This window comes from Mesocricetus auratus, unplaced genomic scaffold (assembly GCF_017639785.1).
Source record: "Mesocricetus auratus isolate SY011 unplaced genomic scaffold, BCM_Maur_2.0 Super-Scaffold_100025, whole genome shotgun sequence".
Classification (NCBI taxonomy): domain Eukaryota; kingdom Metazoa; phylum Chordata; class Mammalia; order Rodentia; family Cricetidae; genus Mesocricetus; species Mesocricetus auratus.
Genome location: NW_024429206.1, coordinates 1665764 through 1693405, shown reverse-complemented (window position 1 = coordinate 1693405; position 27642 = coordinate 1665764). Strand labels below are relative to the sequence as shown.

At 40.6% G+C, this 27642-nt stretch overlaps 1 protein-coding gene across 1 annotated transcript in view; it reads right to left on the bottom strand.

Moving 5' to 3' along the window:
* Nucleotides 1–24753: 24753 nt before the first annotated feature.
* Nucleotides 24754–27642, bottom strand: part of LOC121133959 (vomeronasal type-2 receptor 116-like) — a 30298-nt gene continuing 27409 nt past the window's right edge. The window contains exon 6 of the mRNA XM_040731340.1: nt 24754–25670. Coding sequence (XP_040587274.1) covers nt 24754–25670 — 917 coding nt within the window. The remainder of the gene's footprint in view (nt 25671–27642) is intronic.

Genomic DNA, 27642 nt, shown 5'->3' with positions numbered 1-27642 from the left:
GAATCTGCCTATAAAGGATTTGGTAAAATCTTTAGTCAACATACATACATTCAGTTACACTGGGTTATTTGTGTGGTGACATATTATTTATGATTTAATAAAGCTTGCATGAGGGTTCAGGATGCAAAGCCAGCCACACTAGTTAGTTATAGAAGCTAGGTGGTGGTGGTACATACCTTTAATCCCACAATTCAGGATTAAGTGGTAAATGGATCGGAGTTCAGGGCCACCCAGGGCTACTCAAGATTGAATCGTTCTAAAAGAGTAACAGCTCATGCCTTTAATCTTAGGACTTGAGAGTTATTTAAGACAGGAACAGGGTCTCACATCTGGCATTCACTCTCCAGCCACATTGAGGATAGGACGGTATTCAGTCTGAGAGTGAGTCTTCAGCCACGTTGAGGAGAGCATAGCAGTCTGAGTGAATCCAAGGGGTAGTGAAGTCAGGAGCAGTCTGAGGATCATGTCTTTGGTCTGAGCTGAGGTAGAGGTAAGAGCTAGTGGCCAACTGCTTAGCTTCTCTAATCTTCAGCTTGAAGCTTGAAGCCCAATATCTACCTTTGGGTCTTTTATTTATTGTGTTACAATTGGTGCCCAATGTTAAAAGTACTAATTCACAAAAAGGCTGCTTTGAGGCCACTGGCTCGGGTCCAAGCCTGTGCTGCAGGTAGGATTCCTGGCTGAGTCCCTCCTGCCCGAGTCTTTCCTGCCTGAGTCCCGACCAACCAGGTAGGTTTTCTCCTAAAATTTTTGAGCAAGTTTGGGATTTTCATTTTTAGCTTTTCTAAAGTCTTCAGCTGCCACCAAAACTTGGGAAGCTTTTGGACTTTTCTAGAGATCCTTTCCTTGGGCTGACACTCTCAGCTCATGGCCACAAGCTAGCTCTTGGATTCAGACATGCTATGCCTCACAGTTCACTGACATTGTTGGCAGATTTAGTAAGTCAATTGGAAATTCTTAAAGTAAGGAATTAGTTAGAAAAGAGAGTTTTTTTCCCATATTAAAAAATGGAAAGCACTATTAAAATGGAGATAATTAGGTCTCTTTATGATTATATAATGGATGGTTTAAAAATGGAACAATTAAATGAAGGGATAATCAAATGAGATTGACATACTGTTAATAATCATTTTGATAATCTTGTCATTTTTGATAATTCTTGGTTTATAAGAAAAATGATTAATATGAATGTTAAGATGCAGGCCTTAGAAAAATTTATTAAAGCAGATTATTGAAACCCAGACTGAGAAATTACATGGAGAAATAAGTTCAGAATTGCATTTTCATCTTATAAAGGGACACCCTAAGGTCATAACAGAATCGCCAAATGATGGAGGTTCAGTAAGAGCTATTTGGAAGCCTGTGACAATTAGATTTAGGGAAATTTAAGGAAGCTATAGTCGCCTGTGGCATCCATTCACCATTTGTGAAGCAGATGATAAACACATGGTCTGTTTGTAATAGGGTTATCCCTATAGATTAGATAGATTTGATTAAAGCTGTCTTAGAACCTGGACCAGAATTACAACGGACTCCCTGGTTCAGAGAAGAGTCTTAAGAATATTGAACAAAAGGCTAAAGCAAAAGGTATGGATATCTCCCAAGATCAAATTCTTGGAGAAAGAGATTATGCTACTTAATAAAGGCAATGTTTATATGATGATCACCTTTTGGGTGTATGCCATGTAGTAGCATTAAATGCTTGGAACAGAATTGGAGAAGCAGTAAAGAAAATTGAATCATTTACAAAAGTTATACAAAGGCTGTCTTAAGCAGTAAATAGAATGATATCAGACTCAGAAACTAAAAAGATAATAATTGAAACAATGGCTTTTGAAAATGCTAGTGCCCAATGCAAAAGGATAATTAGCTCTTTAAAAGCAGGATCAGCACTTTTAGAGGATTAGATCCAAGATACAATTAATATTGAAGCTCATGGCCTTAATGATGATACATGGATAGGAGAGGTGATTTTAAGAAGTTTAAAGAAAAATTGTACCATCACATGTTTTAATTGTGGTAGGCAAGGTCACCTGAAAGGGATTGTAAATGGTGTTTATCAAAATATTTTTTAAGTATAATCCAAACAGAACACTCTGCATCTGAATTATGTAGAAGGTGTGGTAAAGGTAGGCATTGGACAAAGGAATGTAGTTCAAAAAGAGATCATCAAGTTAGTCCTTTGCCTTCAGGAAATGCCTTGAGCCTTTCACAGGCCAAAGCCTCTATGCCAAAACCAGTTCATTTGTTTCCTGCCACAGTGGACGAAACTCCTTCCCAGAACAATTAAATACCCTAATGCCTGTTAAAAGAAAGCATATTGTTCTGGAAGATAAAGAATTTTGGACAAATAAGCATCCAAAGAAGCAGGGGAAAGTACCTGGGGAAAATTAGCAAGAAGTAATGTGACCTAATATGATCTCTGAAGTCTCCAAGATGAAGATGTAATCCCAGCTGCATGGCGGCAGCACCACCTTTAATCCCACTACTTGGACGGCAGAAGCAGGCAGATTACAGTGAATTCAAGGCCAGCCTGATCTACAGAGTAAGTTCCAGGAGAGCCAATGTCAATAGAGCAAGTTTCAGGACAGCCAGAACTGTTAACACAGAGAAAACCTATCTCAAAAAACAAAACAACAACAAAAGACAAAAAATGGGAAGAAACTCCACAATAATTCACCAGGACTATGATAAGACCATTAAGCTGGACAATACCAACTAAAGGTTGACTTTGAACTACAAGCTGCTCAGAACAATTCCGAGATGGCTAGCTGAGATGATCCAGCCTCACAGACTCACTACTCTATCCAGAACTTTAGACAAGCCCTGCACTTTCCCATTATAAAGAGACTGGACATAAAGGATACAGCATGACAATTAACCCAAGTTTTCTTTTCAGGATTCCTTAAAGATGCTGTTGCCCCCAGATAGCAGGAAGGAAGCTTAAGAACACAAGGTCCACATTCCCAATAGATGGATGGTTTTGGGTCACTCATTGGGTTATGTATATTTGTCATTGTTTAGGAGGATTGGTTACAAGTTGTCATTGGTAATGGTAAAAAAAAAGGAATACAGATACAATAGGATAAAAAGGGTTGATTATTGAATCTACTCTGAAAAGAAAAAAGAATATAGATATGATAAGGTAAAAAGGTAGATTATTGAATCTACTACTTTTAAAATGCAACTACTAGTTTTAAATATTTTTACATCAGATTAGACTTCTGTATATGGTATATAAATGTATATAGATAAAATTTTGAGATTAATTTTGTTAAAACATACTGTATGTATATTTCTAATATTGTTCAAGGTATTGTGCCTGTATAGTTCACTTAACGATGTAACGCAGATTTCTAGTCCTCTTTGAAAGTTATTATTACTAACTATGTAATATAATAAATGAGACATGTCTGCTCCTGACTATACCAGTCTACTTCAGAGAAGATGATGGGCATCGAAGAAACTCACATGGAATTTACTTTTTTTTTTCTTTCCGATACAGGGTTTCTCTGTGACTTTGGAGGCTGTCCTGGAACTACCTCTAGTAGACCAGGCTGGTCTCAAACACACAGAGATCCTCCTGCCTATGCCTCCCGAGTGCTGGGATTAAAGGTGTTCGCCACCACCACTCAGCAGAATTTTCATTGTTTGAGGTAAAAGTAAGCCACCAGGCAAGAAAGTGCCCTTGTCTTGACTGCTGACAGTATGCTGTCCAAAATGGACAAACAGGACACCAGAGTGAGAGACTGCAAACCTTGCCAACACAGGGTGGGACAGCCCTTCAGAAAATCCTGCTTCACAGAAAAATCTGTCAGATATTCTGGGACTGTAGGCTAAAGATGGATGTCCCAGTGTTGCAGAGGACCTTTGAGTAACTGTCCAGGCAGCCAGCTGTTTTTGTCATTTCTTGCATTTTTTGGAATTTTCTTGCTTGTATTTTCTGTTTACTCAGTTAATATTATTTCCTTTTCGGGTCTCTGAGGGAGTTGGAGACTAGATAATGATAGTGTTAGTTTTCCTCATTTCCCAGACTCTGAAAAGAAACTCACTAAATAGGTGTAAAGTATAAAAGTCTGAAAGACATTAAAAGATAATTTGATAATGCAAATTAGAATAGAAAGTAAATTAGGTACAATACTTTGGAATCCCCAAGATAGGGTAGGTAATGAAGCATTTTCTCTGAGTTTATCAAATGCAAATAGATTCGGTATTTTCTCTGAATTTGTCAAATGCAAATGAACTAGACATTATTAATGTACTTATTGCCTATAGATATTGTATATACTTATTGTACTTACAGTATATAGTTGTTCTTATGTTAGTTGTATTTTTTTGTATTAGATAAAAAAGGGGAATGGTGATGTTATACTATTTATTATTTAATAAAGCTCACCTGAGGGTTCAGGATGCAAAGCCAGCCAAACTAGCTATAGAACCTAGGTGGTGGTGTTGCACACTTTTAATCCCAGGAATCAGTATCAAGAGGTAAATGAATCTCTGATTTCAGGGCCAACCAGGGCTACACAAGATCAACTCATTCTAAAAGAGTAACAGAGCTCACACTTTTAATCCCAGGACTCATGAGAGTTATTTAAGATAGGATCAGGGTCTCAGAGATGGCATTCATTCTCCAGCCACATTGAGGATAGGGAGACATTGAGTCTCAGGATTCTCCAGCCATGTTGAAAGCATACAGTCTGGGTTTTAAGTCTGATTTTTGGTGGAGCCAGGATCACCTTTCAGCCTGAGCTAGAGGAAAGAGCTAGTGGCCAACTGCTTTTCTGATCTTCAGTCTGAAGCTTTGATAAATCATAAATAATATATCACCACAGTAAAGTCGGACAATGCCTAGCTTTATTTTGTTTGCCCTTGCAAACTCATATGGACAAATCCCTGAAATTTTAATTAATAAAGTAACTCTTTTAGATTTCATATTTCTCTTCAATGACATGAAATAACTAATTCAGGTGCAAATCTTTCTGCATGTGTATCAGTGACTTTTCTGTTATGGTAAAACATAATATCTACATCGACTTATGAAAGAGTTTAATTTGGCCCTTTATTCCAGAATGGTACAGGCTCACCATGCAAGTTGCATGGCAACAAGTGTAAGAAATAGCAGCTAATGCAGGAACTAAGATCTCACATCCTCAGCCTGCAGCACGAAGCAGAGAGTTCACTGGAAATGGCATGAGGATGTAAATTCTGAAAGTGTACCCCCAGTGACATATTTCTTCCAGCTGGCAGCATTTGCTATATCTTCCCAAATGATTCCAACAACTGAGAAGGATTGAGTTCTGTGACTTGAAGCCTACATGCTTTTTTTCTGTTACATGAACCAATTCATGATGAAGAAAAACTATATAAGTAAGATTTTAGATGTCTCAACACCTGTGTTACAGGACTGAATGCTTACAATAGAAAAACTATTGTAATTATGTGATGTCAGTATGTGTTTGTGTGGACATGTGAATGTGCATGCTGGTTCTTGAGAACATTAGACTCTTGGATCTTGTAGTGCTGTAAATATTTTAAAGCCTATTTAGATCATTTTGAAGTCAGGAAATAGGGACAAACTCATATAAGAGAAAAACCCTATTAATGTAAATGATTTGGTAAAGATTTTAGACATCACAGTTGTCTTCTGCTTCAAGAAAAAAAAAACTTGTTCCATTTCTTTTACATGGTAGCCTTGAAGGAAGTAAATTACCATGTTTAGTCAAGACTGATGGTGGGGATCACTACATTGTGGTCTCTATTTTGAAACATTTGAGGTACATACTAAAATGTGCTATATGTGTGGCAAATCCATTTAGTGTAGTCTATTTTGTGGTCCTTACATTCCTTCTGTGACTTTTGTTCATCTTCTATTGTACTTAGTGATAGGTATCAAGTGAGGGTGGCTGTGAACTGGTGGTGGTGAGTTGTTGTTCCATGGTTTTGTTTTTCATATTTTCACAAATTCCCTTGAGATTTCGTTGTTATTCAGCCTGGCTTGGATGTCAGTAATGATCCAGGGTTACATTTGAACTCATGTATCCACCTCCTGAGTATAAGTCCAAGGGTAGATGATGTACTCCCAATGTGTGCTGTTTTGTTAATACAGTTTAACTAAGTTAATGTTAAAATGCTTAATAGAAGAGAATACACGAAACATTAGATACCTCATATGTATATTGAAAGCGGCACTTTCACTTACCTGGTAGAGGTGTAATAAAGTAGGATAATCAGCAAGTAATTGTGTTATCTCATACTTGTTACATGCTTTGCCCTGTCCCTATCAGTTAACCATTTGGCATTTCATCTTGAAGTGCTGCCTTCTAAGGGAATTATCCAGAGCTGCCGGATAATGTAATGGCACTAAGATTTATTTTGTAACAAATATTTATGTTGTGTGTATAATGTGATTATGGGTTTGTAGGCCCATGGCAGATATGTGGATACCCGAAGATAGTTTTGTGGTAGCTACTTTTGGTCTTCTTAATATGGTGACCAAAGTCAGATTTCCAGCCTTGCACATCACAGACCTTTCCCACTGTACTCAAGTAAGATGTTGAATCCTCTGGGACTCCAGTTACAGCACTCTTAACTTCTGAGCCATCTCTCCAGACCCTCAAAACTTTGATATATTACATACTTATGTTCAATATCTGTGCTTTATTCAGAAATAGTAGGTTCTTCACTGAAAGCATGCTCATTTGGCTCACTGGAAATTCACTCTCAACTCTGGTAACAGAGTCTATAGAGAAAGTTCAGGAATGTCTGAGGATCAGAGGCCAAGAGGGCTGAAAAGTTTGTTGCTTATGTGCTACACCCCAGATGTAATTGGATTCTTCATATTTTACTCTTTTTTTTGGTCCTAAAATAAAACCAAAGACCTTATCCACACAAGGCAATTACTCTACTACCAAGCTGTGTGTCAGACCTGTAAGCCAATTCTACCACCAGAGTCACAAGGCATACAGCAAGATAGACTTGACTGTCATTGGGGAACCTCAAGATTGTGGCACTTGAGGAGGCTTTCAGGACTTTTTCAAGGCTAAGAGGGTCTTAAGTAGCAAAGGGCAAGGAGAAGCTGGCAACTATCACTCTGCAACCACTCTCCACCTCACCTGACCTCTAGAAACATGGTTATCAGCCAACTGTTACCTACCTCCACCACAGTCAGTATGAGAGGTCTGGGTAACCTTCCAATTGAAAACACTACGAACCAGCCAAGCACTGTGCTCAGGACCCACAGGTGAGTAAGGCAAAACTGGTGTAGTCTCCATCCACATGATATGAAGACAGACAAAAGAGATCTAAGACCATAGGATGATAAACTGACAGACTTAGATCTCACTGGCTTTCAGTTTCTTGTGCATCTACAGAAGGTCAAGTCTTGTCTACATTAGAGTTAACTCAGAAGGATTCTACATTAGAGTTAACTCAGAAGGATGCATCAGTTCAATGGGATGATCAACAACAAAGACCAACACAAACTTCTACCCTGCTTCTCTGGCTGCTGAGCATAGAAAGCCCTGGTTTGTTAGTTACAGGACCCATGGTGTCACTAACTCAAGAAATTTACTCTCACCTCCAGTCTCAGAAGTCAGATCTGTCCCAGGGGGAAGTGGACAAGAATAATGCAGTCATCAGGAAGACACTCTTCCTCAGTATAGTCTAAGAGCTGAGATGGAAAAAGAGCAAAGCATTAGCCTCCACGCTCATGTCCTCTCTCTCATCCATCCAAGGCCTGCACAGACACACTCTCCACTAAATCTTGTGGACTCTGCTGTAGGCTAGATCCACAGCCAGTGCTCTACCACTTCCTCCAAACCGTTGAGAGAAAGTCAGTTTCTTAGTATCAAATGGGATTCCTTACCTCTCCTAGGAAGGTTTCCTCAATTATGCTTTTCCCCAGGCAGGCATAATCAGCATGAGTCAATACAAATCACAGTTGGAATTTTATTTTTCTTTGAGACAGAGTCTATGTATCTTTGGCTATCCTGGATCTCAGAATGTAGATGAGGCTGGCCTCAAACTCACAAAAATCTGCCCACCTCTGTTTCCCAAGTCTTAGACTAAAAGGAGCATAGCACCCCATCTAACTTGTAATTTCATTACTTATTTACTTATGACTGTATGTGTGTGCTCATTTATGTGTGCATGTGTGTCATAGTATGGGAGTAAAAGTCAGAGAACAACCTTGGATCTTGGTCCTTTCCTTCATCATGTTTGATACAGGGTTTTCTGTCACATATCCATATACTTGCAGGCTTTCTCCTGTCTGTCTTCTGTCTTGCCTTAAAAAGCTTTGAATTATAGGCACACACTGATGGATGCACTTGGCTTTATAATGCAGATGTAAAGGTATAATAACTCTGGTTCTTAGTTGCAAGGTGAGTACTCTATCTGCCAGTCCATCTTTGCAGTGCTGGGTTTGTCAATTAGAGACTTCTGGAATGTGTTTTGGGATACAGTCTCACTTTCTAACCCTGTATGGTCTAGAACTCACTATGAAGTAGATAGGCTAGGCCTGGAACTTATAGAAATTCATCTGCCTCTCTAATTCTTGGAATAAAGGTGTGTGCCACTGCCACCACATCTGACTGAAAACGTGTTTATTGTGGATTTAACATAATTGTTATTAGAAAGAAAGGATTTTGGGAAAGTGTGGTCTTATGAAGGACAGTCACATTTAAGAATAAATATATATTAGTATTTATTAAAGACATAATATGTATTATGCAATGTAGTATACTTTGAATCAAGGTCAACTGGGCTTCCAAATAAGACCCTGTCTCAAATCAGGAGAACAAATCAAAATTATGTCTTTTTGAGATGGTCATTTCTTTGGAAGTGACTATGTCAATGAGCAGATACTCAAATTCATGGGTATCAGTCTGCCTTTGCCTTCCTATAGCTGGGATTAATGCATGTGCTACCATGCTTGACAATATTTATTTTTGAAAATCATTGTATGGGCACAAGTAGCAGACATATGAAGTGACTTTAAGAGGTATTGTATTGTCTCAAAATTACAGTATTCCATTTCTTGTAGTATTATTTAGTTTTGTTCTTTTCTCCCCCCTCCCTCAGTGTGTGTGTGTGTGTGTGTGTGTGTGTGTGTGTGTGTGTGTGTGTATGTGTTGGCCTTGAACATGTAGCATATGCTTTAAAACTCACACTGATCTTCCTGTTTTTGTGTCCAGAGTGCTGATATTAAAAGAACACACTACCAAATACAGTTTAAAAAATAAGTGTTATGGTGCAAGTGGTCTCTTATTTTTTTGGTTGTTGTTGGTGGTGCTTTTTTGTTTTTACTTTTTTTCATTTTTTTATTTTTATTTTTTGGTTTTTCGAGACAGGGTTTCTCTGTGGCTTTGGAGGCTGTCCTGGAACTAGCTCTTGTAGTAGACCAAGCTGGTCTCAAATTCACAGAAATCCATCCACCTGCCTCTGCCTCCCTAGTGCTGGGATTAAAGGCATGCACACCACCACCCGCCTTATTTTTATTTATTTATTTATTTTACTGATCTAATTTCAGTCATTATTTTATGTGTATGGTTGTTTTTCCTGTATCATGTCTTTGTACCCCATAAATGACCAGGGAGGCCAGGAGATCGTTTCAGAACTCTGTTACTGGAGTTACCGATATCGAGTTTCTATATGTAGGGGAAATGGAATCTGAATGCTCTGGAAGAATCTTCAGTACTCTTAAACCCTAAGGTATTTTCCAACCCAAGTTTTCTGTTCTTGATTATGTTTCCTGTCCAAGGCAGTCTAGTCAGGATCAGACACCTGATGCTGATTAAAAAGTGGGATTCTCTTTCAGGTGAGAGAAATCCTCTCAGGCAGGGATGAGCTCCCTTTAACTGTTTATCCAGTTCAGTGTGGTCAGCCTTAAAGCATATACATCCAACTAACAAAAACAGATTCAGCAGAGTGTGATCATACATTCCGCAAACGTATTCATACATACTTACCAAGGAAGAAGCTGGAGGGAAGTGTGTGGAAAGGGATGGAGGGAGGGTAAAAAGGGGAGAAGTGGTGTAATATCTTTTAATTAAAATGTATAGAAATAACTTTTAAATGAAAAGAGGGGCTAGAGAGATGGTTCAGCAGCTAAGAGCACTGGGTGTTGTCACAGAAGGTCAGGTTTCCTTTCTCAGAGTCCACATGGAAGCTAACCATTGGCTGTAACTCCAGTCTCAGGTGTGTCCTGCTTTCTTCTGGCCTCTGTGGGTACTGTGCACAGACACGAGCAGGAAAAATACCAGGCAACTAAAATTTTAAATAGGTTAAATGTAGTTGTTTTTTTAAACTCTTTTTTTTGGGGCCTACCATGAAGCTCCAAAATAAACATATACATACTTATTCTTACTTATGAATGTCTGACCTTAGGCTGACATATTTCTAGCCAGTTTCTCTTAAATTATCCAATCTACTTTTGCCTCTGGGCTTTTACTTTTTTCTATTCTATATTCCTTTCTTCTTACTCCACGGCTGGTTGTATTGCTGGGTGGCTGGCCCCTGTCAACTTCTCTCCTTCTTTTCTATGTATTCTCTCTGACTGGCAGCTTCGCCTGTCCCTCTGCTGCCTAGCTATTGGATGTTCAGGTCTTTATTAGACCAATCAGGTGTGATAGACTGGGCGAGTAACGGCTTCACCCAGTTAAACGAATGCAACATGAAAGAATGCAACACATCTTTGCATCATTAGACAAATACTCCACAGCATAAACGAATATAACAAATCTTCATCTAATATTCCGCAACAGTTAAAAAAAAATGGGATGCTCTGCAGTGACACCACAGACCTGAAACAGACGGCAGCCAGGCTCTTTAAAATGAACTTCTTCTGGTCTTGTGTGTAAGCAGCTGTGGCCTTCCTCTAAGCTAACCTGCTCAGAGGTAAAGGCTGGCTTGTTCTGAGGTTACAGTATCTCAGCAGAGCCATCCAACTATGAACAGGAGCCACAGTGCTGATAGGTGACTTTTCCCTGATGTTTTCTGAATTTGTGTTCACTGTCCTTTGTATTGGAGAGAACTGAGGCATTGATACATTTGTCTTTTATATCACACATCATGAGTGACAGGTTTCTTAGTTTGAGGCCAACTTGGTCTACAGAATGAATTACAAGGCTACATAGATAAACCCTGTCTTGAGAACCCCAAAATCCTCCGGGTGGTGGTGGCGCATGCCTTTAATCCCTGCACTTATGAGGCAGAGGCAGGCAGATCTTTGTGATTTCCAGACCATGCTGGTCTATAAGAGCTAGTTCCAGGACAGCCTCAAAGCCACAAAGAAACCCTGTCTCGAAAAACCAAAACCAAACAAAAATATCCCGAAAACCCCCAAATCCCAAATCAATCAAGCAACCTTTAATGTGGATCACACCTCAGGTGGCAGCCTGCATATATAAAGGATATTGAAGAAGGAAGCTCTCACTCTCTTTGCCAGCTTGCCTTGCTCTGGTTACCAGCTTCATTCCTTTAATAGCACTAGAGCCCACTTCTTCAGAATTCTGGTGTATATGGAAGACCAGCTGAGACACCATCCTCTTGGACTGAACAAGTACTAAATTCTTCAACTTTCCATGGAAGATAGTCATTGTTTGAGCTTGACCACAGCCTGGGAGACATTGTAATAAATTCACTTTGTATGTACATAGATTTATTCTATAGTTGTGTTCCAGTACAGAACCTCGACTAATAATACTGCTAGATTTCTGTTTGTGTTTCTTTTGGTTTTTCACCAGCATTCTTCCTTGTTACATTTCTTGTAATTATTCAATTTACAATGAAGACTATGCTTTTTTACTAATATTCATTAGTCAAGAATTTCGTCTGAGCCAGCTTCGTTTGGGAGCCCTAGCTCAGGAGTTGAGTCCTGGGCCACCATTGTTACCGCATCTGCGTCTAGTCTCTGGCCCCTCCGTGGGATGTTGGATGTTTCAATCAAGTAGTTTTTTCTCAAATATCCTAGTTCTTTATTCATTTCAAAGAACTTTTGGGTCTTGTGTAGTACCATGGACCACCAGGAGGTTAAAAGATAGCACATGAGTATAGTGACCACCAAACAGAGGATTCCACTGGATGTATTGATTATGCACAGGCATAGATTTTATTTTCAGTTTTGATTGAAAAAAAGTTTAGTCATAAAATGGTATGTCCTCATGATTCCATTGGATTAGCAGCTACCTGCGTTTATGGATGTTTTAGTGAAGACATGTACTTCATGCCAGTCTTTCATGTCCTTCTCTTCTGTCTTAGTATTTATGGCTCTCAATGTAGAAAGATGCTGTCAGAGTCACAAACCCACAGCGACTGCAATTTATTCTGCCACTGATTTACTCTGAAATCTTGGGTGCTGCACAAAACCTTACAAAGTTGTTGTTAATTTTCAGAGTTAGGATTATGGCAGTTGTGGTTATTGCTAGATTTTATAAAACATTTAAGACTTACTGTAGTACAATCTTCTACTTAATATGCTAATGCGTTCCCATGCAGCGTTAGCTTCCCTACATGGAGTACAGAGCTTGGAGGAATGCTAGATGCTCAATAAATATTTCCAGTGATATTCAGCAACTTATTTTAAATAAAAAAGCCAAAATATGGGACATATTTTTCATATATTTTGTTAGGATTAAAGGGTTAATACCACATGAAAAATTTTCATCTTGAATTACTGAAAACAGAAATGAAAGCATGACAAATATTTCATATTATAAGAATAAACACTCTCAATGCAATTGTTGGTCAGGGAAGGAGAGCTCAGACTTGTGTGGAGCTGAAGGGAGAAGCTGACAGGTGATGTGAGGCAGAGTTCACAGGTCAAGCCCATTGTGCCCGTCTTCATCCAGAAGGCAGTGTCTTTGCTTCAACCAGTGGAAGCCAACTATTGTAGAAGCTGCATATACTATTGTAGAAGCTGAACATACATTTGTAAAAAGAGTAGAAGTGAGTTTACCTACTAGCAGGAGATACTGATGCAACTGCATAGACTAACAAATACAAGTATAGTGTCAAAAATAGGATATTCTTTGCGAACTTTTGGCCCGCGAATCTTGTAGACTCCCAAACTATTGATATTGATCTTGGTTACCCTCTAGAAGTTGACACTAAGCTACTATTATTGGAGATAACTTAGACTTGACTCACAGAAATGGAGAGGTCAACCTGGTGACTTCTTCCTGTCTAACTGTGGCTACACAGACACCGGTGCCTATTTGGTTTTCTTTCTGACCAGAGTCACATCTCTGCCAGTAGAAGCCCACAATAGTCTTTGGAATCCCAGTCCCAAACTCTGTCCTTAGGATGCCAAGCAGGGGCCCCTCCCCTGGAGTCTCCTTAGTCCAGACTCCGCCCCTCAAAAGCCTGCCATTTGTGGCTCCACCCCCAGAGGACATTAAAAGCCTCCATGTCTGGATTCACCTCATGCTTCCTGGTTTTCTGCTCCCCTGGGGCCACCCAGGAATGCCTTGCTCATATTAAACCTGGGTTTATTAATTCCGTCTGATTGCCTTATTGCATCACCTGCGGCGGGTTTCTGGAAGTCGGATTTTTAAATTTGTCATCCCTACCCCAGCAATCTGACCTCAGCTACTGCAGAGTATGGGCTGACTTAACCTCCGGTTTAAGCTGTAGCGTTGGGGATGGGCAAGTCAGATTCACAACCCCACCCTCAGTAACCCTTGGGGCATCTGCTGTGAAGTTTGTCTAGATTGTTTCCTTTGTGTTTTGTGATTGTACCACAATATACTATGGACCATGAATTCAAAGTGGCCAACAGAGGGCACTCTTGACTTCAACCTCCTTTGTGATTTAGAAAATTCTCGCAAATATATCCGAGGCACATTGAGGGCTGAGCTCCCTTACATACAGGAATTCTGGGGTTCTTGCTCCTCCCTTCCTCTGTAGTCGGTACTCCATGGCTCAGGTTCTGCTGCTCAGATTCAAAGAGCCCTCAGATGTGCTTCCCCATGGAGACACTGACCCTGAGCCTTCAGCCCTGAGTCCCCTGAAGTTCCTGCTTCTCCTCAGGGACCCCTGCCAGCCCTGTCCTCTACACCTCCAACTTCCTCCTACTCTGTCCTCTCCCCAAACCTGCAGCCCCAATCCCTTTATCACCTCTTCCTGCTTCTACACTGGAACCCAAATGCTCCCCCTCCCCCTGCTGCCCCTCTTTCTACTCTGACTCCTCTCAGTGACAACTCCCTATGTGACCGCCCTCCCCCACCTGCACTCAGGATGTTCCCTCTGGAATTCCTCTCCCTAGTGGTTTGCCCCTCCAGTGACAGCCCACATATGGTCTGGGAGGTTGCTAGATTTGAAGGTGACCTCCAGGATCACGCTCCTTACTCCCTCCAGGATCTTGCTAACACGACACAATGGTTGGGCTATTTCTCCTTTCATCCTTTTTGCCCACATAAGAGAGTTCCGTCAATTTACTCAAATCAATGAATTATCCTGGCATGATTTTTTGCCTTGTTGTATCCTCCACTCTTATATGTGAGATCTTGAGAAAGTCAGGCAGTGGTCAGTGTCATGCCCAAATTCTGAACCCCAGAATCACCAAGAGGCCCATTTAGATGCAAAAGCAAAGAGTCTTTTATTGAAGTTTTTTATTGAGCTAAACCCATTAGCTCGGGCCCTTCATCTTGTCACCATGGCAGATGGCTAGAGAAAGACCCCGAGCAACCTTGAGGCAAGGATCTTAAAGGGTAGTGTAAGGGGAGTGTCTACGGGTATGAAATAGTCTCAGGATTGGTGTCCTTCCAGGTTTGGGTGACCTGCCCTGTGTTGATTGGTCAACTGGTTGTTATGACCCATAGGCCCTCCCAGGGCAGTTGCTATGCTCTGCATGTCACTATTGTGCACTTGTCTGTAAAGCACACCCAGAGCTGTAAAGCACAGCCCTGCCAGCTGACTTCTGATTAGTTTCTTGCCACAAGGAGGGTATCTGACCTTAGTGACCAGGACGGGAGCTGCAAGGTCATGCAAGCACATGGTAGCCTGTCATGGATGCTACATCCTCCCCTTCTCGAAGTACCCATGACAGGACTCAATCTTGAGTCCTGCCTGTTAGGGGCTCTAAGGGGTGTTAACAGGCACTATCATTAGCCTACAAACTTTTTTGAGGGAGTGACATTTGTATCTGTTGTCATAGTGTTTCCTATGTAAGGGAGTTTTCTTTTGACTTAGCATCTCAACCAGAAAAAAGGGGCAATGTATTCTTTCCCATGCTACTTCCTCCTGACTTTGGGACGCAATTAGGGACCCAAGAAGGCTGAAATGCTAGTCAAAAGCAAAAAGGGAATTCAGGCAATGGGGCATCTATCAGGAGCAGCTGATTGGCAGACTCTGTTGAAGAGACAGAGGGTGTCCACATCGGCTGGACTGGTTTACATCCACAGCAAGTTCAGGGCTCGAAGTCTTTAGGAGCAGGCCATAGTCAGCAACTGATGCTTAGGTGTGTCTGCCAGAAGTAAAAACATGTTTAAGACATGTTTAAACTGGGAACAGAAGTTAAAACTTATGTATTTAACTGGAATACTTTAGACCCATAGTTTTAGTGACCAGACAAGGTGGGAGTCCCAACACCAGGGGAGAAAATCTCATCCTCAGGAACAGACAGGTGGGATAATATAGGCAGTACTTATCTGGAGTCCTTTTGACCTGTGAGAGGTGAATCCAAGCTGTATGACTTTTGATCCTCTGAAGTCTATGTAAATTTTATTATACAAAAGGACATAAAGGTTATAGACACAATAGTATTATCAATCTGTACTGAAATCTATATAGCATTTTGAGTCCTAGCAAAAACTACAGATTTGGTCTAGAAGTGCATATTTGTCTTCTGTCCAGGGAGCCAGGTACAGATTGGACAGAAGTGTCTTTGGCCTGATGGAAAGCCCTTTCAGTTTGTATTTATTTGACAACCAAAATACACCTAAAAACCTTGAGCTTGTGACTGAACAGTAGGTAGTCATTGCTCAATCAGCTTATCAGAACTTTATTGGATGTTAAGTAAGCTCTGAACTTTTATATTTTTAAAACCTTTGTGTTTCTACATCCTTTAACATCTTTATTGAGGGGCTATATTAAGGCCTGATTTTTACATAAATAAAATTAGCTACCAAGCTGACTATAGTCTTGTGGATTTGGCTACCTGATGTTGTCAAGCTGACAACCATTAATACTTTCAGAGATCTGATAAGGATATATATTATACAGTTTCCAAATCTATTAAAAAGTGACAGGTACCAGTCCATATGCAACCATGCCCAAGTCTCCTCCATTAGCATTGGAGGCATAAGTATCAAGGAACAGCATCAATCTTCACCAGGCCTGTAAGGTGAGTTTTCTTTCTCTCTATGGAAGAGGGACATGGAAAAGACTGACCTTGTTTTGTCTTGGCAAAAGAGGTGTCATCAATTTTCCAGTGCCCAACAGCTTTGTTCACAGTCTGGGCCAGGTCCTGGCAGCAGCAGGTGTCACCTTTGAGCATCTTGCTCACTGGTCAGCATCGTCATAACCCAGGTGCAAGAAACAGGGTGGCTCATAATCTTCTTTGGAGACTTTGGGTCACTGTCAGGATCTGCCAGTTTGTCTGATATTATAAACTTTTAAATTAACATTTTAAACGCCATGTTCTGCAGGTCTCTGAAGCATTAGATGTTTGTCTGCCTTAAGCTTAACTGTTGAAAACATAAACTCTATTAACTTGTATTTTTTAACATCTTACATTAAGTTAGAAGCTTTTATAAAACTAGAACTTTACACTGTCAGGTTTAGCTTAAAAAACAATTACTTTAAATTGAAGCTTTTTAAGTATAAGCATTAACAATGAAAACATTTTAAAAACATAAATATCTTATAACCTTATAAATTTAAAACATTTTAAAAGCTATTCTTAAAAGGACATTTAAAAATCCCTTAGGTTTTTTTTTGTAATATTGAAAATTAAAATTTTCCTAAAGGTAGGACAAGATGTTGCAATTTTTTTCTGAGACAGGGTTTCTCTGTATAGTTTTAAAGCCTGATATGGAACTCACTTTGTAGAACAGGCTGGCCTAAAACTCACAGAGATCCATGCGCCTCTGCCTCCAGAGTGCTGAGATTAAACACATGTACCACCACCTTCCAGCTGCAATTTTTTTACACTTTTTAATTATATATTTAAATTAGAAACAAGCTTGATTCCCATGTCAGTCCCAGCTCCCTCTCCCTCCCCTCCAAGCCCACTTCCCCACAAAGTCCCCCCAACCACCACCCAATCCCCACTCAATTCCCCAGGGAGGGTAAGGCCTTCCATGGGGGATCTCTAAAGTTTGTCATTTCGTTCCGAGGAGGGCCCAGGCCCTCCCCAAAGTGTCCAAATTGAGAAAGCATCCCTCATTGTGGGATGGGTCCCCAAAGTCCATTTGTATGCCAGCGATAAATAATGATCTACTACCTAGATTACCTGAGTCTTCTAACTGACACCCACATTCAGGGGGTCTGGATCAGTCCCATGCTGGCCACTCAGCCATCAGTCTGCTGTCCAAGATCTCCCCCTTGTTCAGGTCAGCTGTTTCTTTGGGATTCACCAGCCCAGTCTTGACCCCTTTGCTCATCATTCCTCCCTCTCTGTCACTGGGTTCCAGGAGTTCAGTTCAGTGTTTAGCTGTGGGTGTTTGCCTCTGCTTCTGTTTGTCACTGGACGGAGGTTCTAGGATGGATGTAAGATAGTTGTCAAAATCATTATTAGGGATGGGCATTTAAAGTAGTCTCTCCACTACTGCTTAGTTTGCCAGTTGGTGTCATCCTTGTAGATCTCTGGAGTTCTCATTAGTGCCAGATCTCCCCTCAAACCTAGAATGGCTCCCTCTCTATTATGGTATCTCTCATCCTGCTCTCCTTTATTCTTCCCCCAACTCAACTTTCCTGCTCCCCCATGCCGTGCCCGCTGTACAGCCTGTATCTGAGAATGTGAGGAGGGTGTTGGGATTGATGACACAGAGACCAGTCAACGATGTAAAGAAAACTTTAAGCAGGCCCCAAAAAGGCTCAAGAAAACTTCCCAAGAAAGGCTTCCCTCCAAAAAAGCTTCTGCTCCCTCTCTTACCCCTGGCTGGTTCTGCCCTGACACCAGAGACTGTGTTGGGTGGGTCAGAAGAGGCGGAAAGGTCTTTGGAAAGGTCGAGGTCAGGGTGTTTCCATGGGCGAGCCCTTTTCAGGGACTTATTGTTCCAGTAAACATTTCTTATGGACACCAGATTGTTTTCAGTAAACATGTTTTTAGTAAACATTATCTTATAGCTGCCTGCTCCCAGGCTGATGGGGAAGTGGGTCTCGGGCCAAGGTCTATTGTCCCCACACCCCATGTCCGCCTCTCTTCCTCATGTCTCCCTCTCTTTTTCCTGGCTCCCTTTCCCCTCCCCTCCCCTGTGCTCCCAATCTGCTCAGGAGATCTTGCCTCATCCCACCTTCTCTGGGGTACCATGTATATCTCTCTTAGGGTCCTTCCCATTTCTCAGACTCTCTGGCAGTGGGATTGTAGACTGGCACTCCCCTGATTCATGTCTAAAATCCATATATGAGTGAGTACATACCATGCTTGTCTTTTTGTGACTGGGTTACCTGATTCAGAATGGTTTCTTCTAGTGCCATTCATTTGCCTGCAAATTTCAGGATTCCATTGTTTTTTTCTGCTGACTAGTATTCCATTGTGTAAATGTACCACATTTTCTCTGTCCACTCTTCACTTGAGGGGCATCTAGGTTGCTTCCAGGTTCTGGCTATTACAAATAGTGCTGCTATAAACATAGTAGAACAGATGTCCTTGTTGTATGAATGTGCATCTTTTGGGCATATACCTAACAGTGGAATTGTTGGGTCTTGTGGTAGACTGATTCCTATTTTCCTGAAGAATCTCCATACTGATTTCTACAGTGGTTGTATGAGTTGACACTCCCACCAGCAGTAGAGGAGTATTCCCCCTTTTCCACATCCTCTCCAGCATAAACTGTCATTGGTATTTTTGATTTTAGTCATTCTGACAGGAGTAAGATGGTATCTCAGAGTTGTTTTGATTTGCATTTCTCTGATTCCTAGGGATGTTGAGCACTTTTTCAAGTGTCTCTCAGCCATTTTAGTCTCCTCTATTGAGTTCTGTAGCCCACTTTTTAATTGGATCCTTTGGTGCTTTGGAGACTTGCTTCTTGAGCTCTTTGTATATTTTGGGGATCAGGCCTCTGTCAGATGTGGGGTTGGTGAATATCTTTTCCCATTCTGTGGGCTGCCTTTTTGTCTTGTTGACCATGTCCTTTGCCTTGCAGAAGCTTCTCAGCTTCAGCAGGTCCCATTTATTAATTGTCAATCTCAGTGTCTCTGCTACTTGGTGTTATGCTCAGGAAGCGGTCTCCTGTTCCAATTCAAGGGTACCTCCTACTTTCTCTTCTAACAGGTTCAGTGTGACTTGTTTTATGTTGAGGTCATTAATCCATTTGGACTTAAGTTTTGTGCATGGTGATAGACATGGATCTATCTGCAGTCTTCTACATGTCAGCATCCAGTTATGCCAGCACCATTTGTTGAAGATGCCTTCTTTTTCCATTGTATAATTTTAGCTTCTTTGTCAAAAACCAAGTGTTCATATGTGTGTGGGTTAATATCAGGGTTTGCTATTCAATTCCATTGGTCTACCTGTCTTCAGTTGCAATTTTTAATACTTAGCTGTTTCTATTAGTATTTTAGAGATAGGAGTCCAACCAATGTAATTTTCCAGCCAAATGCAATGTGTAATATATACTAAATTTTATCTCCCCAAGAATGTGGTAGTGAAATAATATTCTCTAAGATTGAAAAAAAATGAGATCTCTTGGGCATAAAAGTAACCCAAAATGATTCCTCCTAAATGAGATAGTAACAGCACAGCTGCTGGACATATGAACTCAGAACAAGAGGAACTAATAATTTTGGCTATAGTCTCAGATGTTTGAGGACTCGGTGTCTATAGGAACTTTGGAGGTTATAATTATTGTGATTCCCGAATTCTCAGCCTCATTGGACAAATATGCTCTTTACAAAGGATTAGAAAGTTATTTTTCTTTGCCTTGCATGTTAGTAGTTGATAGATTTTATGTAAATCTGTAATTAGTCATATGACAATACTTCTAGTAAGAAGAAGCACAGTCTACCAATTCCAGAGAGGGAGCCCATAACAGACAAAAGTATCTGTATCACACAAGACTATGTGATGAAGAAATGAGTTGTATTCTGGTTTTCCCTCTGCAGTATTACTTACAAAAACACTGTGTGTGTGTGTGTGTGTGTGGGGTTACTTGTAGGTGCAGAAATGACTCAAGAACGCTTGCATCACCAAAGTCCTGGAAAGGGACTGCATCTAATCACCAGAGTCCTAGGATCTGCCAATTTGGTCCAGTCTGCATACTGTCTGACTGTAGTGACCAGTCCCCCATTTTAGCAGCCATGACAGGCTACCATTATTATTCTTAGGTTTGGCCTTTTCATGGTGTCCCATGTTTCCTGGGATATTTTGTGTTAGGGATTTTTTGGACTTAAGATTTTCTTTGGTCGATGAATCTATTTCCCCTAGTGTATCTTCAATACCTGAGATTCTCTCTTCCATCTCTTGTGTTCTGTTGGTTATGCTTGCATCTGTAGTACCTGACTGCTTGCCCAGCTTTTCTATTTCCAGAATTCCTTCAGACTGTGTTTTTTATTGTCTCTATTTCAGCTTCCAACCCTTGCACTATTTGAATTGCTTCTTGCAGTTTTTGCTTTGTTTTTTCCTTCTCTTTCTTGCATTTGTTGGATTTCTTTGGTTTGTTTTTCTTCCATTTGTTGCATTCTTTGGTTTGTTTTTTCTTCCATTTCTTTAAGGGACTTTCTCATTGAGGGCCTTTATCATTTTCATGAAGTTGTTTTTAAAGACTTCCTCATTTGCTTCATCTGCAATGGGCTGTTCAGGTCTTGTTGGTGTAGAGTCTCTAGTCTCTGGTGGTGTCATATTGGTTTTTCTGTTGCTGGGTGTGTTTTTATATTGTCTCTTTCCCATCATTTCTTCCTGTGGGTACAGAAGGAGTCTCTTCCTCTCTTGGTGGGAATGTGACGACGGTTCCTTTCCAGTGGGTGGGAGCAGGTCCAGTACCTTCGTGGCTTTCCTCTTGCGTGGATGGAGGCCATCCTAGTATCAGGGTCTTGGCAATATCTGGGTAGGCTGGACCATTGCCTGTCCCGTGGGTGGAGAATGGGACTTGGATGATAGCATTCTCTGGGCAGGTTGGCTCCTGCTGGGATGGGAGCTGCAGTGTGCAGTTCTCTGGCCTCAGCTAGTTGTGCACAGATTACTGGAAGGCGGGCTGTCCTAACTAGTTCTTATAACTTAAATTAGCCTGTGTCTTTTAATCTACATTCTTTTATGTGGCTCAGTCACCTTCATTTTGTGAAGCTCATGCTGATTGCTCTGCATCTCTGGCATCTCCTCATGACTCTGCCCTTCCTCTTCCCAGTGTTCTCCATGTCCTGAAAACCCTGCCTAGCTATTGGCTGTTCAGCATTTTATTAAACCAGAGTGACACATATTAACAACGTACAAAAGATTATTCTACAACATTTCTCCCTTTTTGTCTAAATAAAAGGGGAAGGTTTTAACTCTAATATAGTAAAGCCATACAATAAGAACAATTATCAGGTATTATTGAAATAGAAAGGAAAGGTATTCACTTTAAAAATGAAACTGTAAAATAAGGATAGTTATCAGGTAAGAATTACATTTACAAGGTCCAGTCCATTTGTATTTGGCAAATTTTGAGAAAATACTTCATTATCTTCTCTTGATGAGTCCAAAGTTTTGTACTAATTTATCTTCTATCATAACTAAGGAAAACTATAACTGTTTTCAATCCCATCAAAGACCCCTTAAGGATAAAATATTATCTGAGTAAACAGGAAGTGCAGTTCAACTTGCTTCCAAACCCATAGAAATGACAGACATCTGGCTGCCTGGACAGTCACTCAAGATTCTTTTGCAATGTTGGGGCATCCATCTTTACCCTACAGGCCTAGGATATCTGGCAAACTTTTCTATGAAGCAGGAATTTTTAAGTACTGGCCCTGTCTTACCTTGGCAAATTTTCCTTTGTGTTCTGCTTTTCCAGTTTGTACTGGCAGACTTTTATTTGAAATTTGAAGGACTGTCTTGCCTTATCTTGGCAAAGTTCAATAGTCTTTTTCCTTTGTGTACAGTTTGTACACCATTTTGTCAGCAGTCAAGGCAAGAACAGTTTCTTTGCCCAGTGGCTAACCTTGCCACGATGAAAGCAAACTTCATAAGGAATTTCTTTGATTCTCATCATCTTCTCTGAAGTAAAATGGTGCTGCCAGGAGCAGACATGTCTCACTGTTATGAAAAGCCTCTGGTTGTTAAACATCTTAAATGCCATATTCTATAGGTCTTTGAAGTATTTGAATACTATCTAACTATATTGGTTTAACCTTGAAAATATACCTAATATGACTACAAGTTTGATTATTATAGATGACAAACCACTAACCTGCATTTCTTAGTTGTACATTATCTTTTCAAATGAGCTGCATAAGAACAATACCACAAACCAACTAAAGATTTGTTTGTTTGTTTGTTGGAGCAGGTAAAATAAGTGTCTGTCATATTTCTTTATGTCTGTAACCAGGCTTTCGGGGGGGGTCTTCCCTGATCAAATCTGATCTCTATAAAACTTGAACAAATTCACAGCCTTTTGTTTCTTGTGGAAAGAAAAGCACAATTTCTTCCTCAAAGCAATATGTTTTTTGAGTTCCATTTTAAAGTTAAGACATTGTTAAAGTTTCTAGGCTGGTTTACTTCAGCAGTCCCTTTCACAATTTTGTGTCTTCCAGCAGCCGTCATTTGCTTATCAGCAATCAAAAAGATCAAAGGCAGCACCATGACATAAGGTCTAGACTTCCTGTGTATTTCCCTTCTCTGTGTGGCTTATTCTTTTAAAAATGGTCCTACTGCCAGCGTCCCCCCAAACTGATGAAGCCATATAACTGTCACCCACATTCAGAGGGCCTATTTCAGGTTCCCTACTGTCAGTCCACAGTCTGTGAGCTCCCACTAGCTTGGGTCATCTGTCTCTGTGGTTTTCCCCATCTTACTTTGACCACTGCTGTTCAATGATTCCATGTCCCTCTCTTCAAATGAACTCCAGAAGCTTAGCTCAGTGCTTGGCCATGGTAAAACCCAATACTTTTTATGTAAATGTAAACAATAACAATAAAAAACAGGACCAATAAGCCTAAAACACACAGTGATCTTACTAATAATAGTAGTACAGAGTAATGCTGGATTCTTAAGATGGGATTAGTAGTTGTGATATTAATCTCCATTATCAGCTTGATGAGATATAGTCAACAGTGAGGTGGGCCTCTAGGCATACCTATAAGGAGTATTTTGATTAGGTAATTGAAGTGAGATGACCTGCTCACTGTGGGTGGCATCATTCCCAGCTAAGGATAATGTATGTAGCCAAATATGATGGCTAATATTGATCAGATGGAATATTCTGTAGGTATATGCTAAGTCCACCTGACCTGTGGTATAGTTTAACTGTGGTGCATCTTTGTTGACTTTTAGTTTGGATGACCTATTTATAAGAATTTGGTATTGAATTCACACACTAATACCATACGAGGACCTATTTTTCATCTGTCTTGCTGCCTTTTGCCTCTGTATTAATGACTTTCTCTAGAGGTATTGATGATTTGCATTGAATTAATCCACCTGTAATCTTTTAAATTTTTTTCAAGAATAATTCTGAAATGTTCACCTGATAGTTTATCTATTTCAGAATGTTGAGTTCACCAGTTGAGTTATGCTCTCTTAGAGAAATTATGTTGACTTCCTTTTAATGTTTCTTGTATTTGTGTTGTAGCCTGAACATCTGCTAGTTTCTGTCTCTTGTGGATTTTAGAGAGGTGGCTGTGTTGATGAATTTCAGCAGCAGCTTAGACTATGGGGAAAGTTAGCACTACAAGTTTGCTAATCTCCTTGCTAGACTCTGAAGTCTAAAACCTTAGAAAGTTGACCCCACACCTCATCTTTTTTTCCTTTGTGAGTTGTGTTCCATGTTTAGTAGGACTTTTTAAACCACTGTCGAAAGACTGTGGAAGTTACTAACAAAATTAAATGTAGATTACCAATCAATCTAACATACCACTGCTAGGTATATAAAGCCAGAAGACACCTAAAAAGATATTTGCACATCCATGATTGTTACTGTACTTGCATGGTAGCTGAGAAAAGGAAGCATGAAGATTCCCATCAGCGGATGAACAGATAAAGTAAATGTGGAACATATTTACAGTGGCATTAGTTCAGCCTTAAGGAAGAATAAAAGTCATGACATTTAAAAGGAAAATTTTGGAACTGGAAAATTTTAAATTTGGTGACTTAACCCATAGTCATGTGTATAAATACCACAGGGGGCTGGCATTTTCTGTCTCTCTCCTCAACCTGAAAGTAGAAAGTAGCTGAGAGAGGGGAGAAAGTAAGGGAGGTGGAAAAGGGAAGGGGGTAAAGAAACACATGTATGAATGTAGAAACGAGGAGTGTTTTAAGATAAGGAAGAAACAGGAGGAGGTATAGGGGATAGGGTATCAGTTTGTGAGGGCGATGGATAAGAACAAAATTCACATATGAAAATGTAATAATGAAATTTCCTTCACGTAAAAAGTTGAAAACGAATTAAAAATGTATTAAGACTTATACCTATAATGTATTTTGTCCCTGAGACCCTGAATAGAGTTCCTTTGTGGTCTTAACAAAATGATGTAGCACTTGGGGGCAAAGATGCACCCTAGAAGCCCTGCACTGGAGGCCAAGATGGAGAAGACCTCCACAGCTACCATGACCTTCCCTTTGGTGCTGTGGTAGACAGGCAGGAAGGTGACCCAGACACTGCAGAACACCAGCATGCTGAAGGTCAGGAACTTGGCTTCATTGAAGGTGTCAGGCAGGTTCCTGGCCAGGAAAGCCACAGTGAAGCTTCCAAAGGCCAGAGCTCCCAGATATCCCAGCATGCAGTAGAAAGCAGTGACAGAGCCGTTGTTGCACAGGACGATAATGTGTTCCTGTTCAGAGTGTGTGTCAGTGTCAACGAAGGGGGGAGAGTTCCCCAGCCAGACCCCACACAGGACAATTTGGATGAAGGTGCAGATGGGAACAATGAAGTTAGGAGCCCGTGTTACCAACAACCACCTGATTCTTCTTCCGGGAGCAGTGACCTTATAAGCCAGAACCACAGTAATAGTTTTGGCCAAGACAGTGGAGACAGCTACAGTGAACAGCACTCCAAATGTGGTCTGCTGTAGGATGCAAGTGGCTGTGTTGGGATGGCCAATGAAGAGAAAAGGGCAGAGAAAGCAGAAGTGAAGGGTGAGGAGCAGGATGTAGCTGAGAGTGCGGTTATTTGCCTTTACAATGGGAGTGTCTTGTTTCTTCACAAAGATCCCAAGAACCAGAGCTGACAGTGCAGAGAAACACAAGGCCGTGCATGACAGCCCTATCCCCAGGGGGTCATCATAATCCAGGAAGGTCATAGACTTTTGGAGGCAGTGGTTTCGCTCTGTGTTGACATATTGATGATCTAGACACTGCACACACTGATCCACATCTGGAGAAAACATATGTGTTATTTCATGGTCATTATCTTTCTGTTGTCCACTTGCTCACTTGTGTAGGTGAGCCTAGTAGCCCTCCTTTGCTACTTCAGATATCAAATGAAAGTATGCATGGTGCCCATTGCCTTCACGGTGACATGAAGAAAGCCACAGTTTCTCCTCCTAATTCAATTGTGTGTTGCTTTAAAGATTCTGGTGTCATTTCCCCCCTTTCCAGAAACTTTCCTACTTACTTACGTTACACAGCTTCAATTTGGTCACAATATTGCCTTCATATGAAATATTGCCCTGGGATGGGGAAGCTGATTTATGGGATAAACGCCTTGCTGCTCAAGCCTGATGGTTTGAGTTTGGATTCCCAGGACCCAGGTAAAAGCTGAATTCAGCAGCACAAGCATCTGTAATCCCAGTGCACCCCTACAGTAAGATGAGAGACAGACAGTACTTCCCAGGAGCTCATGGGCCATGTAGCCTGGCTAATGCATCTGTGGAGAAATGTGGTCTCAAGCAAAGTGGAAGGGTATTGGCTGGCTCTCCAGTTCCATCTGTGACCTGTGACACACGCGCACCCGCTCACATGGACACACACACACACACACACACACACACACACACACACACACACACACACACACAATTTTGAAAAAATAATTTAGTGAGGGAAGAAGGGGCCTCTGAAGCTCTCTCCTAGTAACGGTGTTCTCAGATATGGGGTTCAAAGGTGAACTGACTTCCCTGGTTGCTTTTCTTCTGTCTGAAGGGGTTTAATGAGTAAGTACTGCATTCTAACTGTTTCTCACATGGTGGCACACATCTGTAGTCCTTGCCACTGGGAGGTGGAGTCAGGAGGAATAGGAGTTAAGGCCAGATTCAGCTATTTGGCAGGGGGAACAGCCTGGCCCCCATGAGATTGTTTCTGGAAAATAACTACAAACAACGAAAAGCAGACTGTTTAAAAGTGTCAACATAAAAAATGTGGGAAAGAATTCACTTCATTTATAGACATTGGATTCTTTTTTAATAGATTAATTTTTATTAAGGAAGACTTAAAATTTTAATTATGTGTAAGTGTGTGTGCATGTGTGTGGGCTTGTGTGCATGATTGAAGGTGGCCTTTGGTCCCCTGGAATTGGAGTTATGGATGGTTGTGACCGACTTGATGTGTGTGCTGAGAACTGAACTCATGTATGCAAGAGCAGCAAGTGTTGTTAACTGCTGAGACATTGCTACAGTCCCTAGGTAGTACACTCTTGATAATTTAATCGTGTATTGTTGGGGCAGTTGTTAATTTTTATTTCCTTTCTGCTTGTCAATTTACCTAGAATTTCAAGTATGTGAATGTGAAATTATTTATATCATATTTCATTTTATTAAAATTTCAATGACTCCATTTGCAGTATTAATATTTTTTCAGTTTTTCTCCTTAGGGTTATGAGTTTAAAAATTTTAAGTTCTAATTTGTTTTAAGTTGTCTGTGTGTTTTGCTGGTTGTGTGTTTGTGCACCACGTGTGTCCAGTATCCGCATGAGTCAGAAAAGGGAGTCAGATCCCCCATGAACTAGAGTTTCCAATTGTGAGACTCCACATGGGAGCTCGGAACTGCACCTGGGACCTTTGGAAGTGCAGCCAGTGCTCTTAACCACTGATTCATCTTTCCACCCCCGAAATTTAATTTTTAGTATTCTCATTTTTTCATTATCTTCTCTTTTCCTTAAGATGTTCCTTTGTTAATCTCTTCTACTTTACTTTTGTTGTATTCAATTTTTATTTTTTTCCAGTTTTAAATGAAAGTTTTTTTTTTGGTTTTACAAGACAGGGTTTCTCTGTATTGCTTTGGAGGCTGTCGGTCCAGCCCGGCCTCGAACTCATAGAGATCTGCCTGCTTCTGCCTCCCGAGTGCTGGGATTAAAGGCATACCCCACCACCACCCAGCTAAATGAAACTTTTAAAATAAATTTTTATTTA